At 37.6% G+C, this 18,712-nt stretch overlaps 1 protein-coding gene across 5 annotated transcripts in view; it reads right to left on the bottom strand.

Annotated features, from left to right (window-relative positions):
* Positions 1–18,334, bottom strand: part of LOC107674982 (paired box protein Pax-6-like) — a 19,503-nt gene extending 1,169 nt beyond the window's left edge. The window contains exons 1-13 of one of the 5 annotated variants that reach the window (XM_016469157.1): positions 17,922–18,334; positions 14,221–14,368; positions 11,566–11,619; positions 10,704–10,727; positions 8,414–8,544; positions 7,990–8,031; positions 7,684–7,899; positions 7,264–7,429; positions 1,814–1,972; positions 1,516–1,598; positions 729–879; positions 499–611; positions 160–301 (exon numbers count right to left, since the gene is read on the bottom strand). In XM_016469157.1, the coding sequence (XP_016324643.1) occupies positions 160–301; positions 499–611; positions 729–879; positions 1,516–1,598; positions 1,814–1,972; positions 7,264–7,429; positions 7,684–7,899; positions 7,990–8,031; positions 8,414–8,544; positions 10,704–10,727; positions 11,566–11,619; positions 14,221–14,233 (1,294 nt within the window). In that variant the 5' untranslated portion in view covers positions 14,234–14,368; positions 17,922–18,334. Of the gene's footprint in view, positions 1–159; positions 302–498; positions 612–728; positions 880–1,515; positions 1,599–1,813; positions 1,973–7,263; positions 7,430–7,683; positions 7,900–7,989; positions 8,032–8,413; positions 8,545–10,703; positions 10,728–11,565; positions 11,620–14,220; positions 14,434–17,921 lie in introns of those variants that run through there. The other 4 variants (XM_016469156.1, XM_016469161.1, XM_016469158.1 and 1 more) reach the window with 4 other exon arrangements.
* Positions 18,335–18,712: the final 378 nt, after the last annotated feature.

The raw sequence follows: 18,712 nt of genomic DNA, 5'->3' as shown, positions 1-18,712 counted from the left end.
ATTATTTATTTAATATTTTAATTCATTTTAATAAAAAATGTAAAAACATTTAATAAAATATTTAAAATGTTTAATAAAATAATATATTGAATTACAATTTTATTTTATTTTTTAAATATTTATTTTATTTTTTGCTTTAGTATAGGAATAAACGCTTACCCGTTGAGGTTGTGCCTGAGGTGGCCATTGATTGGCTGTTCATATGTGCTTGCATGTGCGGTGATGTGTATGTGTCATAGCTCCGCCCATTCACCGTAGGACTAGTGGGCAACATGCAGGAGTAGGATGAGGTCTGGCTGGGCTGTGGAGGGGGTAAAAATGGCAGAACTGTCAGCAACACAGCCTTAGATAGAAACAGCCTTACAGACCTGTATGCTGTAGTTGCATAAGATTTTACAGTACTCGGAAATATCAAATTACTAATCCTTTGAAACACTAAGGCAAGCGTAGAAGAGTATAGTACAGTGCGAGGCACTAAACTGACAAATGTGGACATACTTGCATAGGAAGGTTGTTGGCCATGGTGAAACTTGGCATTGGTGGCAGGGCGCTGTATGTGTTTGTGAGGGCTGTGTCTGGTCTTCCCAACATGGAGCCTGATGTGAAGGATACTGTTAAAAAAAATAACAAATGTCTAAACATACTTTTTTATTTTTTATATATATATTTTCAGTAGTATTTGCTTATGGCTCTTGTAAAGGAACAATATGCACATTGTAGGGGTTTACCTGGCGTTGTGGGCTGAGGGATTGGCTGATAAACGCTAGTGCTGAAGCTGCTACTGATGGGTATGTGACTCGAAGAGTTTGTGGCTTGTCTTCTTTGATTTCTTAACTTTTCCTCCCTCCTCCATTTTGCTCTTCTGTTCGAGAACCACACCTGGAAGGACGTACTTTAGTTAGTTATCAAAAACAACGTAGAACAATCAGTATCTAGCAGGATGAAGAAGAAGTGGGACACTTTTGTATTTAATATTTGTATTTTCTATTTAAAAACCCCATAAAATCACTTGATGGCAGTTTTCATTTCCGTGTTGTTGTATTTCCCAGTTCATTTTCGTTTTTTAATTATAAATAGCAGGTGGTTTTAGTGAGCAGGACATTCTCATAGAGAACATTTGATTGGACAAAAATCTGTGTAGTGCAAAATGAGTCATAAATATTTTATTTTATATATTTTATTTAAACGCATATCTGCTACAAATAAATTTTGTCAATGTACACTAGCAAAGTGTAAAGCATTTTTTTTCACTACGCTGCCTTGCACTTTTCTTTCTTTTTTTTTTTTTTGCTATTTGTTTTACAAAAATATTTAAGTCTGTGAGTCAAGCAGCCAAGAAAAATGCAAGAAAAAATGATATGTATATATATACACACACACATACATTCACACACACAAACTCTTTAGTGGCTAAGCCATTAATAATAATATTTTAAAGCCATGCCAATGACAAATTATTATGAAGTGTACCCATTTTTATCTCTATTTATCCTATTTTTGAGTGTTTTCGCTCACCTGTATTCTTGCTTCCGGTAAATCTATTTTTGCAGCTAGTCTCTCTCGTGCAAAAACGTCAGGATAGTGCGTTCTCTCAAACTCTGGTGGAAACATTAAAAAATAAGTCATGAGTTAAAAAATTTGTCTTTTTCTGTGCAGTTGCACAAGGGAAACTGCTTAAAAGTCATGCAGAGCAATTTAATTTAAATATAAAAGTTTACAAAAAAGTTTTATTCTTGAAATAAAGTGTGATTTTACTGTTTAGTTGTAGCTAGTCTACAGATGCTTTAATATTAGCTCTAATCTTCATGTTTACCTTTTTCAAGTGCTTCTATCTGTTCTTGTGTGAAAGATGTGCGGTTTCTTTGCAGTTTTCTTTTTAGCTGAAGCCTCATTTGGGTCTCATCTGAATCCTCTCCATTGGAGCTTATTGAGTTTGTGTTCTCACCGCCTCCGTCTGACTGCTGGCAGCCATCTGGAAAGGAAATATGAAATGTAAGTTTGTGCTGTTTATTCACACTTCTCATTCTCTGTTTGGACTCTAGGCTGTAATTAAGGTATATTATGGTTTGCCTGTCATGTTTAGGTTGGAAGAATTTGGTAGAAAATTAGTGGAGCATTTTGTAGGCTACTGTATCGCCCTCTGTGATGTTGTGGGAAAACATTTAGAGCACGCTCACTTAGATCTTTCTGCATCGAGTCACAAAGGCTGACGAGCTTGAGGGCTTTACAGAAATGCGATAAAATGTCCCAGAAACCTTTTCAGATCCTCTGAAATGTTTTTTAAAAACCAAACACCCTCTCCCCCCTTTTCATTCCCGAGTTCTTCAATTAGGCTACTGCCACCATATGGGCGTTTGCAGAGCTATTGAGGTGACCACCAATACTTGAATAGGAGAGGGATGCTTTCACAGCCACACAATGTGGGAGAGTAAGGGTAACTCTTAAATACTCGCTGGGAGGACGGATGGCAAACTTTCGTGGGTTGAATTTTGAGGACACAATTGGACGAGGCGACAAAAGGATTCTCTCCAGCAGTCATTGTAGCACGAGGATTCCAGTCAACAGACTTTTCTGCTCGGCGTGTTAACCTTTATGCTCTACTGTCATTAATCACTGTCCCTAGGGCCGGCCCGTTCATCCTCGGTTAGGATTTATACCTTCTTATAGGCGCAGGAAGAAAAACAGCCAGGCCACCATGAATGAGACATCTAAATACGAAGGCTCTTGTTTATCACAGACAAGAGATAGGAGTCGATAAGCTTTAACCTGCTGTGTTGTTGGGCGCCAGTACCTAATCATCCTATTTCATCTCACCAGATACATTTGAGATTAAAATTTTTATTTGAAGTTTGAAAAGTCTAAAAAAAACCAAAAAAACAAGTTAATATTTTGCAGAGTGTTGTGAGGTATTAATGAAACCCCAAACTGTTTGGACTTTTACATGGGTTGTGGTGTAAATAGTCACATGGCCATCCAGTTGACCCTTTAAAAGATGATTTCTGTGTCCTATAGAAGTCAACCTGTCATATACATATACAACCTGTCATAATTTGGAATATATAATATTTAAAGGGTCTATAATGAATGTATTAATGCCTATAGCACCTGTAAACATCACATTTGTGACCATTTGGAAAACACAGAGCTTGTGAGCCCAATTTAAAAAAAAATATATATATATAATTTATGAATTATTTTTTTTTTTATATATAAATAGGCTATATGCCCAAATCCACTATAATTTGATAAATAATACTGTTTTGTGTCACGGAATGTAGTTTTAAGAGTTTTTAGGCAATGACGTACTTGTTTAGACTTCAAATATGCGGTTAATAAAGATAACGCCTATTTGAATATTTGCTTCGACGTTTTCGGAGATGTTAGCTCCGTTCAGCGCTCATGAACCTGCTGAGAGCAGCCTCACCTCGGCCAGTTCTTCTGTATTTTGCCTCTGGCTCTGATGTCTCTATAGTGGTTAAACATGAGATATAATTCGTTTTAGGTAATATTTATACAACAGTTCTTTCTGGTCCTCGAATCTGATTGGCTGAGAGGAGTGTGATATTCTAGTGATAACAGAACTCCAACCATTTTACCGTTTGTATCACTCCGCTTGCGGTATTTCTCCCAGTGAGTGTCATGGCGGAGGCCAAATCCACTATAATTTTGTAAAATAATACTGTTTTGTGTCACGGAATGTAGTTTTAAGAGTTTTTAGGCAATGACGTACTTGTTTAGACTTCAAATATGCGGTTAATAAAGATAACGCCTATTTGAATATTTGCTTCGACGTTTTCGGAGATGTTAGCTCCGTTCAGCGCTCATGAACCTGCTGAGAGCAGCCTCACCTCGGCCAGTTCTTCTGTATCACAAACAAATGTAGAACCTTACCAGATTTGAACGATGTAATTATTCTTGTCTGTATGACCAAAAATGACAGAGTATTTTAAGTACAAGTGAACGCACCGGTGCCTCCATGTTAACTGTCATGCAGTATAAGCACGCTGCTATTCAGCTTCAGCACACATTTAGTATAGACATTATAGCCTACATGCAATATTGAGTGGCCCCCTCATGCCCCCCCCCATGGTTAAACATGAGTTATAATTAGTTTTGGGTAATTCTAATGGGCAGTCTTTGGTCTCATTAATCTATTATTTGTTCCAGAGCAAACAGTTTTGGCTGAGGGCAAAATCTCATCACGTTATATTTTATGTAGCCTAACTATACTGTATATTACAGCGCTAACTATGTACTTTTGACTGAATTGCCTAGCACCGTTTATGATGGCTGTTGTTGTTTATTGAATATTATTATTCAATAAATAATATTTTATATAAATAATAGTAGTATTTAGTATTGGGAAACAGTGTGTGTGTTCGTGATAGTGATTTTAGTTACATTGGTCTGCCATTAGATGGCGACAAGATATTGTTTTTATGACTCAGCAGTAAAGACTTTTATATTGAAAGAGACTGAAACAAGGTTGTAAACAAGGAAGTTATTTTTACTTTCAACAACACCTTGTAAGACGCAGGCAACAAACACGCTGAGCAGCGCTGTCATCGGAAATCACGACAAAGATATGGCTTTCCTCAGCGGACATTCAAACTAATGTTTTATTGTGAATATGAGACTGAGCTGAAGAATGAATGCTGTATCAGATGCAGGTAATCACATTCGCTCAGTCCATCGCTCTCATAATATTCTACTCAAAGTAGAACTCAAAGTTCCTTCGTTACTAGTTCTAAAGTGACATTTTCAAATTAGTTACGGAGGCTTGGGCTCAGCAAACTCTACTTGAGATTCAACCCAGGAAATAGTTCCGCACAAAAGAGGGTTTTTAAAGACTCAGTAGGCTAGTTGTTTCTTATGTAGGCTAATTACACACTCGTGCCGTCGAACTGTTGTATAAATGCAATATCATATATTGCTCATATACTGTATATGTTAGCTTACTGTTTGATTTTTCAATTGGGTCTTATTGAGCAAATTATCTTTTTTTTTGGCTCCGTAGTTTCTCAAAGGTTAGGCTACAGCTGATCCAGAATAAAACTTGTTTTTTTCTTTTCTTGGAAAAACAGTTTGTTTCATTGGGCTATTCATGGAGTAAAATATATTATTTAGCTAAGAAACAATTTGGAGTTAAATTAGTTAAAACCACTGTGTTATGAAATTTGAAATAGTTATGAAATAGTGCAGAGTATTTTTGGAGGTAGGTGATTTGCCTAATGTGTACATTACTTTAGATATATTTTCTGGAGGTGGTGAACTGAGTAAAAATAATATAATTGAATTAGAGCCTTAAATGAAGCTCATAACATGCACATAAAATGCTGGGTTGTTTCAACCCAACTTTGGGTCAAATATGGACTAACCTAACCTTGGGTTAAATTTTTTTATTACATTTTTAGCCCAAACGTTGGATTAGTCCATATTTGACCCAAAGTTAGAGTGTAACCACTGGAAAATGTGCTGTCAAAAATGAACTTTCCCTTACTTTTTTATTGATATGTAAATTAGATATGGTTAATCTTCTACTATTGGGCTACATATTAATAGTAATAGAAATATTGGGCTACCTAGCTTTAATTTTATTTATTTATTTTTCAAAGACAGTGCATTTCTATGTTCTAAGAAAGTTTTAAAAGGTCTGTGTTTAGTATCCCCACTTTTCAAGAGCTAATCCGAATGTGTGGCCTGCTCTCAAAAGCCTGACCAACTGTCGCCAGATTTCGGATTTGTTTTCTCTGACAAAGGCGGTGGGAAATAAAGTAATTCCTTATTGGGGCGTTGTCGTAACCGGTGAGGCGGAAGGCAAGCAAAAAGGTGGCAAAACAACCGCGGCATCTTTCACTTTGGAGGCCTTGATCAAAACATGCGAGGACCCTTGGAAAAGGGAAAGTGTCCAAATCCTTTAGACGGCTTTAGCACCCCGAGTCTATGGCGGAGGGAGGGTGCTACTATGAGTCCTCTGAATGAGTTGTCTCTTTTAGCGTCCTGTCAGCCCGGATGAATCCGCTATTTTATTCAGTGTTGCGTGACATTCATCAGATTGCGACCATATTTGTCTCGCTCCGAAACCTCACCCTGACTAATAGCATACTTTGGGAGTGAACTTCTAAATGATAGTGAGGAAAATTATATAGCCTATAAGTAAGTTTGCTACTAACAAAAAGCATTATGTTTCGCAAAAATAGCCTGTAAGATTGATTGTTGTGATTGTTGTTATGTTTTATGATATTTGTCGTAAGAAATAAAAAATTAGATGCTTTAGAGTGCTAGCAATTAATCCACAAGAATAAAATGAGCACTTTATTATAAGTTTTCGCCTCAAACGGTGCGTACGAGGCCACATGTCAATAAACTATTAAATATGTAGGTTATGCAGCATGTCATGCGAATTCAAATTAAATCATAGGCGTATCCTGCACTGTATTTTAAGTAAATATGTCTAATTTTATTCATAAAAACATGTTAAATATTATATAACGTGATTTGCTCATTTGAGCCAGTTTTAGGCTACTCTCCTTTGCATAAAACACGTTTGTTTTGATTTTTTAAATTGCTGTAAACCAGTCAATGATTTGACAGGCCGAAATTATATAGACATTAATGCTCTATTTGTCATATCTTTTGTCTGTCTTTAGTTGTGTAGCGCCTTTAACAGTGACAAGTCTAATTGTCATACGTTTGCCATATCATGTCCAGGGTGTCTCCGGTGGAATATTTCCACAGCTGTCTCCTCAAACTAAACGCGTATTTATGTCACCTTAATGGGAAACAAAACGTTCTCTAATGATCTATTACATAGCGACTGAACTGTTCCCATAACACATTTTTCTGTGTGACAGAAACATATTTTGTTCAGGGAATCCACACTGCTCCTTGTTTATTTCGATGTCGCGTTCTTTAAGAACTGTAAAGGTGGATTGCAACTCGCTTTATTATTCTTAATTTTTATTTAATTATTATAGTCATTAGTAGTCTATTTAGTCATTCAAACGTCATTACATTATTGATAGGATATTATAACAGTAAGTTAAGCTCCGTGCAACATGCATATCATTTAATTATCATCTAATAATACTTAAAAGTAAATAGAATAAAAAACGAAGTATTATTATTATTATTATTATGGGAGTTTTTATCTCTTTAAATAATAATTAATTATAATTTACTCCAGGTTGCAAAACAACAAATTTAGCGAATCCAATGCCCTTTTGACACAGTCTTCCTCTATGGAAAGTAAAATAGCCATACCTTGATTGGGCTGTCCTGGCACTGAGGTTCCGGGGTACCAGCCCGGCCGGGTCCCCCACGTGCCGGTCTGACCGTTCAGCATCCTCAGCTTTTCATACATGCCATCTGCGCCCATCTGTTGCTTTTCGCTAGCCAGGTTGCGCAGTACTCTGTTTATCGATGACACCTGAAAGACGAACCCAAAGATGCGGCACATTAATTAAAGAGCGCATCCGCGATGTGGCATGTTGGCTTTTGGAACGATTGGCCCCATTTCTGCACAGGCCTACATGCCAGAGCATTACATCGCATTGCATTGTCCTGTGGTAAAAAGAAGATTACAGCAGCGGCCGGGGAAGACCGATGTCGGGGAATGTTCAAGGTCATTAGTGCATGCTTTTAAACAATGCATTATGCATTAACTTCTCTGAATGAACTTACACTGGGTATATTATCGTTTGTGCAGGCCCCCTCTGATAGCAGCCTGTCGCGGATTTCCCACGCGAAGATTGACGGACACTCCCTCTTGTACTGGGCAACTTTGCTGACCACCTCGGGAGTCGCTACTCTTGGTTTACTTCCTCCGATCGCCCTGGGTCTGATGGAGCCCGTTTCATAGTATCTACCCAAGATTTTACTCACGCAGCCGTTCGACACCTAGATGAAAAACAAAAGAAACAATTCACATACATTATTTAAGACTAGTGTGAAATGTTAAGTGTATGCTGCAAGCAATGATAAGCTTACGTTTTCATTGTCCAGCACTTGGACTTTTGCATCAGCATGGGTCTATAACACAAGAAATACCTTTAACACGAAAAATATGTCTTCAGTGGTACGAGAAATTATGCACTTTTTAAAATGCATTTCGGTCGCCAATTTTAAAAATTGCCAAATGGGAAAAAATTAGAAGTGCTTCGATCCATTCCTCAAGACCACTGTTTATGCATTCCAAAATGAAATTTGAAATGAATTCTCGTTGCTCGCTGGCATTAATAATGCAAGGATTATTGTCTTAAAACAATAATATTATTATTTAAAAAAAAGAAAAACATCTATACAGCTGAAAAAAAAGTAAGTATGAAACAGCACAAATGTGAAATACAACTACAGTAAAAATATTTCCATTTTTGGTGAAGAGTGATGAACGGAAAATATGCATTCTCATCACCTGTAGAATCCGGGATATGTCACACGGCCGCGCGCCACTGTGAGCGAGTTCAACTATTTTCTGTCTCGTGGAGTCGGGCAGCGGTCTGCCGTTGACGAACACACCGCCGAGCTGGTTCACTCCACTGTGACCTAAAAAAAGAAGAAGGTAAGATCCCGTTGTAAATCACCAAGCATTTAGCGCACCAGCCTCAAAATACAGACTCCATTTAAACAGAATCCAATCACAGCTGTTTTCAATAGAAGCTTTCAGGTCGCGATTGTCTAAAATGAGTCAAGCATTACAAGAGCATTGTCAACAAATCCCAATATTCAGAGTAAATCGCTTTTAAATCAGCCTAGCCGGTCATTATTGCTGTTGTTCAGCTGTCATATGTTTTCGACAGTTCTCCAGATGTGCTCGTAATATCATAATCTCCTAATGCACAATTGTAATATAATTACACATGCAGAACATTGATTAAGCGTCAGCGCTCTCGTATGATCTGGAGCAAAACATGTCCAACCCACTGAGCTGAGATTTGCGCATCTTTGCAAAGCTTAAAACGGATCAGTTGGCGTAATGCTATTCGTGGCATTATATTAAAACTTCTTAAACGCTGCTATCTATGATTTAAACAACTTTAAAAAAAAAAAAAAAAAAAAACATAAACCAAGGCACAGCCATTTCCTAGGTAAGCAATTGGCTTATGTTACTTTGTCTGTGGAAAAGCCCGTAAAAAGCAGACCAAAGGCACCAAACCTGAAGCCAAAACGGAGAAGCAGCCTTCCCGGTTTGCTTTACTTCTCAGCTCCCTTCCCTCCGAAGCCTCGCGTTAAATTGAGTCCAAGAGCACAAGCTCCTTTGCAATAAATAAGCTCCAAATATAGAAGAGGGGGAAAATATGATGAGCCTGCCTGACATTTGTCTTTAAAATAAAGCTAGCTGCACGTCAAGTTTGAGCTTAATTTCTGGAAATAGGCGGAAGTCGCCCTGGATCATGCATGGAAGGCTAATTGAAAAGATCAGTTGGAGCACTTGTGGCAGGCATGTCACTTCATAACATCGCTCTGCTTTTGAAAATCGCATCGTCACGACAAATAGTAGCATGATAAAACGGCCCTTTCTGTCTGCATTTGGCTATCACTCAGACTAAATTGGACTCTACTCATTTCCCCTTTAAGGGAAGCTTAATTTTAAGGTAGCCAGGGGCTGTGCGCGTGTACGTTAACGGGGGCGCGCCTCGCCCTTAATATATTAAAAGTGACATTTCTTTTTTTTCCCAAGTGACAAACCTCCATTTGCCTATATTTACGCACTGGGAGCTGCTGTTTTGTTCAGTAGGTTTATGCATAATAAATCTCCAGAGCGACATATAAAACCTGAATTATGCACGAATGTTTTATTCTTATTGTGCACACTAAATGTTTATTCTACCTGAGAATTATTTCTGATAATATTTCTAGCACACTTAACATACATAAAGGCGGAAAGAAAATCCATATATGTTTTCGGAGCGAAGTTTAATTCGAAATTATTCAATCCGCTGTTTTTTTTTTTTCTGTTTCTTCTGCTCCGTAATAGACACATTTAGATTTATTGGCTTTGAAATCAAATGCCTTATGGCTTTAAAATACAGCCACTTGATTTGAGCTCGCCAACACTCAGCTTGGGATATAAAATCAAACTTTCGCTTGAAAGGTTAAATCTTAATCGTTCTATAATTCCCCACGGGGAACGGGGTCGGTCTCGCCCAGTGGCAATCATTGCGCGCGCGGTACTCTGTTTCTAATCAATTAATAAGAAGACATATGGTGTCAATTTGGACGCTCCACTCTATATACACCCAAGAGTTATTAGCACAAAGCTTGGATTGTCGCCTGTGACCTTTAAACAAACCAAAGGCCTAACCCGAATGATATCTTTGTAGTAATACACGCGAGACATCACACGACAACATTTGTGTACAATAACACCGTTTATCCCTAAGAAGAAGAAAAAATTAACGTTTTTAGGAGAAACTCTTTTCGACGCGTAATATTTTATGATTTTTTTTTATCTCTAGGCCTTTTTAATAATAATGTTTTTAAAAAATGTGGGAATATGATTTTTTTATATATTGCTCATATAGTGTAATGTGCCCACACTTCAGCTGACCTAGATTTAAATGCTCCGTTAAAACTCCAAAGTGTTTCACACACAAAAATAATCTATGGACAGTACACCAGTCGTTAGTATGAGGACAGAACAAAAACAATTGGCACTTACAACAATAAAAGCAATAGAAATGAGAGGATGACATTCAACACACCTTCGTTACAGATGTCATACACCTCTTGTCCAGCATTAAGAGAGAAAATATGTCTCATTTATTGTAATCATAACTTACTCAGTACTTTCCACAAATGACTAAGTATATGTTTTGCTAGTTGGCTTTCACACATCTCAAAGACACAGACACATCCGCGCATGTAATTTATTCATGCTCTACAACACTCAACGTTGCATCAAAGCTCAGGCCATTATTTCACTCTCGCGGTGTTTCATAAACATGATAGACATTCCATCAGAATCATGCAATGTCAATTTCGTCTCTGCTAATGGACTAGGAGGATTGGCCGCCGATGTTAACATTAATTCTGCAATTATTTAAAAGCAAGTCAAGCAGAAACATCCTCTCTCTCTCTCTAACACACACAGACACACAATTATGCAAGGAGCATATGGGTTAGACACTCTAACTAGGTTGTGTAGCTATGCAGGGTTCCATGTGAGGTTTTTTATTATTTTTTATTTTTTGCAATTCAAGGAATTTCTCACTGGGAATGTAATTTTTGCTCTCTCAAATGTAGCCTTACGAATGTTAAATAATGACCTACGATGTTCCATAAAATGTAAACTTGTTAAAGTCAGGCTTAAGCAGTGAGTTTAGCTTACTATGCAGTATTCAGCTACTTTGAGGGAGCTGTATGAATGACAGGCAAAAATTTTGGCAGCATGCACACACCCAACACCCCTGACGTAAACTGCCTTCACTAATATACCAAAACAAATGCTTTGCTGGCTAGACGCCCCTCACGTTTTTCTTGTGTGTGTGTGTGTGTGTTTTCCCTGCACACCTTTCTTTTTAATAATAAAAACGCATTTCAGAAAAAGAAAAGAACTCCACTTACTGTTTTGCATCATGGACGCGCCGCCAGACTCCCACGTGGCCCGGTTATAGTATTCTATTAGTCATAAAGAACCAACAATAATGGTCAGTTTCACATTTTTAAATCAAGTGTATTGCAGTGCATTGTGTTTAAGACTTGTTTGCAATAAAGTTACGGACAATAATTGTGTGGGCTGAAGCCTCACAATTTTTGCATTCATGCTGCAAAAAGTGAGAACAAAAAATACTGTCTCCACAAATACACTTATGTCCAGCGTTTAAACTTGCCTGGAAACAGAGTTGACTGTCCGCTTAAAACAATTTATAGACTCTCATCTGCTTCACTCTATTAAAATATCCCTAGGACAAAGCAAAACAATTTATTAGTACACCTATCCGTAATTATTTATTTAGCTTTATAGTTAAATCTAATATTAGCTTCCTTTTTTAGAAGAGTGTTTTTATGGCTAATAAATTGGACAATAATTAATTAGTTTTTCGGTTTAATTAAAAAAAACTGTGTTTATTATAGTTAAAATATGTTTTTTTAAATATATAGTTTTCTTGTTATAAGTTAAATTTTTTATTCGAATAATAATAATAGTAAAATTATTATTGTTATTATTATTATACAAAATATTTTCGACCTGTACATCTGCTTTTCCCTGACCTTCATGATTAAAAAACTTCAAATGTTGTTGGCAAGGCCTACGTTTTTCCTCTCGTTCAGATACTCTGTTCTGGTGACACACGCTGTCTACCTCGCCTGGCTGCGTTGGAAAAGTAAAGCCAGGAGGGGGTGAGGGGTCCCCGACAAAGCCCCGCTGAATTTTAACAATAGCTTTCTTTCTCCCTCTACACCAAAACCCAGAGAGTAAAACCCGGGCTCCCTAACTAGCTACACCGCTTCCAACTAAACGTACCAACAACTCTCAGAAAATACAAAGAGCTGAAGAGCTGAAAATACAAGCGAGCCCCATCCTCCTCCTCCTCCTATACCCGGTCCAGCATACCCCCTTTCACCCGCAACAGCCAGTGCAGCTCACTATGACCCGGTGCCCGTTACCTCAATGCCTTTTTGTTTGTCTCGTTGCGCGAAATAGAAAAGTAATTTCTTGTTATAAGTATCTGGAGGTAATTGTGTTACTGGTATGGGTCGTTAAGGGCTGTAAAAAATGTACAACAGCGCAGTGGGGCGCTCAATTGGTAAAAGACAATTGCAATAAAGAACCCATTCAATACATTTCCCGAAAAGGAGGCCACTGAAGAAATACTCACTGCTTTGATTTTTTCCCTTCTTTTTCCTTGTTAAGTAGATGGATTGTGTGCGCGGTTTACAGTGCACAGCAACAAATGAATATATACACCAATCGCCAGTCAGCTTTGCACGTGTTTCGTGAAATAACATTTATATTTTTAAAAAGCTATATTTTACAGTATTGCTTTTTAAAATTATTTTTAACTCTTTAGATATATTCATATTTTTGTTTAACAACATTTCACATTTTCTCAGATTTCCCTATAAATGACAACAAATCAAACTATTTTTTTTGGATTGCAAATCCATATTTTTATGCAATGATGAATTTTTATACGAACAAAACCATTCAGTATTTCTTTCTCACGTGGGCTATTTGAGGTCTTCTGCCTGCACTCATCTTTTTAGTTAATGATCTGTTTTAATAGTGCTATCTTTAATTGACAGGCCTAATCTGCATTTTGTTCGTTCTAATGTGCAACATGAAGGCTCTTAATTAAGCACACTTATTTAAGCCTTTGGTATTCTGCGGAAAGTAGATTCTTGTGAAAGTTTAGAAAGTTTAAAACGGTGCTGATTTATATTACAACAAATGCATAAAAACTACTATATGTAGTCTGTAATATCTTACAAAGTACTGACACCGTAAAATCAAAATAGAGACATAATTAGATGCATTTAATTTTACTCCATTTAATTGCATTTTTATCACGTAATGCTTAATGTAATCTTTTTATAAAACAACTCATACACATAGATTTAGATTAGATACAAAAATAATATCGATAATTTCTGTGCGTTTTTAAATACAAACTTCACACCACAATTGAGTAAATTAACTGTTAAGTTTGAAGTTTAAACATTATTGTAATTATGCATTTTAATAGTTCGTTTGTGACAAAGAAGGCACCGTTTCCCTGACTGAAATGCAAAACACCAAGTTCACGGTGCGATTTGGTGGTGGCGCCCGGCTGAATGTGATGGTGTGATTCAACCTGACACTCCACCTCATCGGGTCATTGCGTTCCCATTTTCAGGACTGATCGCGGTCTTGGCTTACTGTGACTTTTTGCTTTCCTCTGTCATAAATAAGAACTTTGCTTGGCACAAAATTCGACATAGCTAACGCATAAAAAGGCAAAGAGCGTCCGTGAAGATCCATGATTGAGTTTGACACCACGAGGCTGTGCAGCTTTAAGTTTTCTGTTTTAGTATCGTGCTTTTCGTTGAAAGTTTTTGTTTTGGTAAACAGTTTTTCAAGGCCATAAATAACTTAATTATTTCTCATAATTATTATTTACAAACCACTTTTTTTATTTATTTATAATGTTTAAAGCCAGCGTGTACATTTAGCAATTTCCCTTGTAAGTGGTGCATATGCTTGCAAGTTACTCGAAAGAATAAAATCTCTTAACTTACCTTTTTGAGGCATAGTTCCAACAGCCTTCGTATCCTCGCTGATATATTTCGTTTACAACAAGGAGAAGACTCTGAAGTTCTAGAAAATCGTCCTCAAACAGTTTCTTTTATAGTTTCCAACTGATCTCGGGTGGAAAATTTAAATTCCCTGCGAAAGAAACAGAGATTGACAATAAAATGGGATGTCAAGCCTGCGCGAGACTGAAAAATGTTCGCTCGTGGGAGTGAGTGAGAGAGAGGGGGAAAGAGGGAGCGCGAGAGAGAGAGAGGGCGCGCACCTATGCTGATTGGTGATAGCACTCGTGTATTAATGTATGTGTTCCTGGTCTGTGCCTCGCCTCCTCTCCTCTTCAGTGGCCCATTAGCTGAGCCTGACCTCTGTCATCATCTCCCAGCAAAACACTTCCTCCTGCCCCGGTGACAGAGCGGGGAACAGGGCCGAGCAAAAAGCTAGTTTTCAACCCTACTTAATCACTTCTCATAAGCATATGATTCTCTCCATATTTTTTCCCCCACTGAAATGCCGTTGTGCGTTCACGTTATTGAACTCTGTGTGACTAGACACTTGGAAAAAAGTACCAGGAAGTACCATGGCAATGTGTTTTTTTTGGCATATAAGCATGATTTTGGATTTACCTGTAGTGCTTTAATGGGAATTGCCATGGCAGTACTTGTTGCCAAATATTAAACAAGCAAATTTCTATATAGCCTAGGCCTAAGTAACCATTTCTTAAATGTTGGCCTGTTTTATTGCTTACATTTTTACTTAACTCCGTTATTATTGTGTCAGTTTACGCTACTCTTGTCGATTGAAACCAGCCTAAACTTTCTCCACGTGTCATTGTTGACTTGGTGTCTGAGAATGTCATCCGCATTTACGGCGCGCGCTCGACGATCAGTTGGGAGACCCCATACTATTTACATTAATAGCGTGATTTGTTGTCGTTTTTCAGCGGGAGAAAAATAAACTTTGTGTCGTGGGTTGCCAAGGGGGAAATGAAAATATCATTACGTCCATGGCCGGACACTTAAACTACATTTGTTGATTGCCTGGACATTAGCACACACCTCGGTAAACTCCAAAGCAACCCCTCCGCGCCTGTGTTCGAGGTTACATGCGCTGCACTCTCAGCTCGCCACTCGCAGCTTGGGGTGTTCCACCCGTTCACTGGGATACAAGAACTGGAGAGGGGAGGGGGGACGTATAGCATGGTGGGACAGCTTTAAAGAGAGACAAAATGTGTTGGGACGCACGGAGCATAAAATTAAGCTGTGGTTGCATACACTTGACTTCGTTTTGACATGTGAAAAGTGCTAAAAGTCGGAGCTCATCAATAAACTATCGCGAAAGTGAATGCGAGCTCTGACAACCATTGCATTTCCCACTATAACACAATGAGGAAACTAACGACATTGCCAAAGAGTCTGCATCGCAATGAAAGGCCGCTTGAATGGAAGTCGGATAATGAGCTGGCGCGACCGTCAAGCACTGTCATCTCGGGTCCTGCGGTGCGACCCCGCCACGCCGTTTGATATTTTCGAATAATTTCCTTCTCCTTCCCATTTAAAGTTTTGGTGGTTCCTCCGATGGTGAAAGTTCAACTTGAAATGCAACACGTTGTGCTACTGCACTGAGATTCAAATGCTTATTTTTAGTTGTTATTGTATGTGCTAAAGGATTCCATCCTGTTTAAAATATTAGTAGCAAGCTAATTGATGGTTGTCCTTAAAATAGAGCAGTTTTAACATTACACTTTTAAAAATAAAGGCTCTTGAATGTTTTTTGGAGGTTCAGCAAAGAATCTTAAGGCATCTCGATATTAGCTATGTTGTTTTGTGGAGATTACAAAGTTATTAATGTTTCGTTAGCTTGTGGGTTTTTCAAAAACACCTCTTTGTTTTTAATAAAGTACAAATATTTCGAGACCCCAAAAAAAAGTTGTGTATGGAAGATTCCATAAAATTAGGCTTTAAAACTATTTAGTTTCTAATTAGAACGTTTACTTTTTAAGAGTGTATATTTTAAAAAAGTCACTGAAACATGCTTATGGAAACCAAAGACTTGTCTATATCTGCTCTATCGTTAAACCGCAGCCTTTACCGATACAACCTGTTTAAAAGGCTGGTCGACATCAAATATTTGACTAGTTCCAGACTTTTCACACGGATGGACTCTTGTAGTCCTCCCATCAATTAGCACAGTTTGGATTAGCAGTCATTGGTGTTTGGTCATGAAAAAGACCCTAATCTTGTCGCTATTTCCCTCAGGCAAAATAGACGGTGCCTCACCTCTCCCTAACAGTTTTTAACTGAGAGAGAAAAAAAAAACTAATAATAAGGGGCGGGGACAGGACTGAATGCAGCTGACGTCAGAGCGAGCGAGTTGGACTTGTATAGGGAGAGAGAGAGAGAACTGGAGATAGACTGGCCCTTATTAAGGCAATGTGGGAAAAGTTTATCGTTATGGTCAGTGCAAGTCCCACATCCAGTCACCATGTTCTGGGGGTGGGGACCTACCAAAGTTTTTTTTGGTTTGGTTGCCCACAGCGACATCGACCACCGCACTGGCAAAGGGCCCTTCTACGTAGGCTAATTCTAGGCGCCATGATCCAAAAGGAGCAAGTTACACATTGTTCCATTTCATTAGGTATAACAGACAGAAGTTGTCTTGGGCAAATAATTTTAATTGTTATTTCCGTTCTGCCTTTTGCTCGTTATTGCAGAGGAGAGTACAGGAGAAATGTTATGCAGCCATAATGTTTTATTTGTATTTTATTTTATTATGTTATTGAATGTGGATTTCTGTAAAGCTACGTAAAGCATAATTTATGGACTGTGTAATCTTCATTCAGGGCAAAGTTTATGCATTGCAGGTCAAATGAGAATGTTAATCTTAAAATGAATTTCTAACGACTGTGTTTTATATCAGTACTGAATGGTGCAATTTGCATATAGTACTCTTTAAAAATATTTCTTCTACAAATATTTAAATACGCAGTTGTTTTAAATACACAAATTCCGCTTTATGGGAACAATTGTATTGGGAAATGAATATCTTTGTGTATATAAAATAGCTATTAATTTGTGGCAGTCATACATTATTTTTATTTATTATTGCTATATTAATTTTACTAGTAGTAAATATTTTTTTTTTAATATAGACACTAATTTTATTCTGTAACTTACTGGTGAAGGTATTTATAAAATAACTCATAGGTTTTCAGATTTATTTAGTTTATTTAGTCATATTAAATAAAGCTTTACTAAAGTGCGGTAATGAAAACTCATATAATAATAATGAACGTTATAATAATGACAACAAAGTTGTAACTTATTTAACTGAGTATATGTTTAAATTGTGCATACTCTTATCTGACAGATAACATTACGCATAAACATTCCTCGTGAGGATGTCCTGTTTACAAATATCTTTCAAGACCTTATAAGCCAATTAAATTAAATTGCGTTGCACAAAGCAGTTGACTGGCATGTTGTCAAAACGTGTATCAAGTAGCCTGTTGAAGAATAATAAATTGATTTCATGGAATAGTTTTGGAGGAAAAAAGTTCTGCATGGCAGTCATATTTATGGTAGGTATTGCTCGAGATTAACAGACACATAAATGATGTCAGCGCAACAATCTGCTGTCATAACATTCGTGAAAACATGTTTTAAATCTAGAACCTTGCAAACTTACTCACCTCAATAAACGTTGAGCCCGTTCCGCTAGTGGATCATATGTGAGTGATTTTGTTATGAGAGGCACGTTTCCAAATGAGCGAGAGTAAAGAGTGTCTAGAGAAAACCCCTCCGGATCCGTTTCACAAAACTAGTCCCAAAGTAAATAATATCCAGTCCACCAAGCCGAAAAGGGAACCACGGGGAAAGTTGTGAGAGATTGTAAACCCCTCTTTGTGGTGATGAAAATACTAGCCTATTTAACAGATGAAAGCAGGTCCAACTTTGGACTCTCCCTCGTGTTTCTTACGACACACGCAAACCTCGCAAGTTAACTGTGTTGTCCTGTTGAAAATACCTCTTACTTTAAACGTGGTTCGGAATAAAAAAAAAGAAGACGTCCTCGTCTCACTATCAACTTTCTCTTAATATTAACCTCAACCTGGCAGTGATTGGCTAGAGTGACGGCCCACGTCACAATTGACGCCATTTATCATTCCCCAAACCGGGAAGTTGAAGGAACTGCTGCCTGTTGTGTGCGGATTTAAGAACCTACACTCTTAAAAATAAAGGTGCTTCAAAAGGTTCTTCACAGCGATGCCATAGAAGAACCATTCAGCCAAAGGTTCTTTAAAGAACCATCTCTTTCTTACCTTTTTATAATCTGGAGAACCTTCTTTCACCACAAAGAACCTTTTGTGAAACAGAAAGGTTCTTCAGATGTTAAAGGTTCTTTATGGAACCATTTAGACAAAAAGGTTCTTCTATGGCATCGTGAAGCACCTTTATTTTTAAGAGTGTATACACCATACAT

The sequence above is a fragment of the Sinocyclocheilus anshuiensis genome, unplaced genomic scaffold, assembly GCF_001515605.1.
Source record: "Sinocyclocheilus anshuiensis isolate Anshui unplaced genomic scaffold, SAMN03320099.WGS_v1.1 scaffold1065, whole genome shotgun sequence".
Lineage (NCBI taxonomy): Eukaryota > Metazoa > Chordata > Actinopteri > Cypriniformes > Cyprinidae > Sinocyclocheilus > Sinocyclocheilus anshuiensis.
Note: the sequence above shows the minus strand (reverse complement) of the source record. Positions and strands in the feature narration are given on the sequence as shown.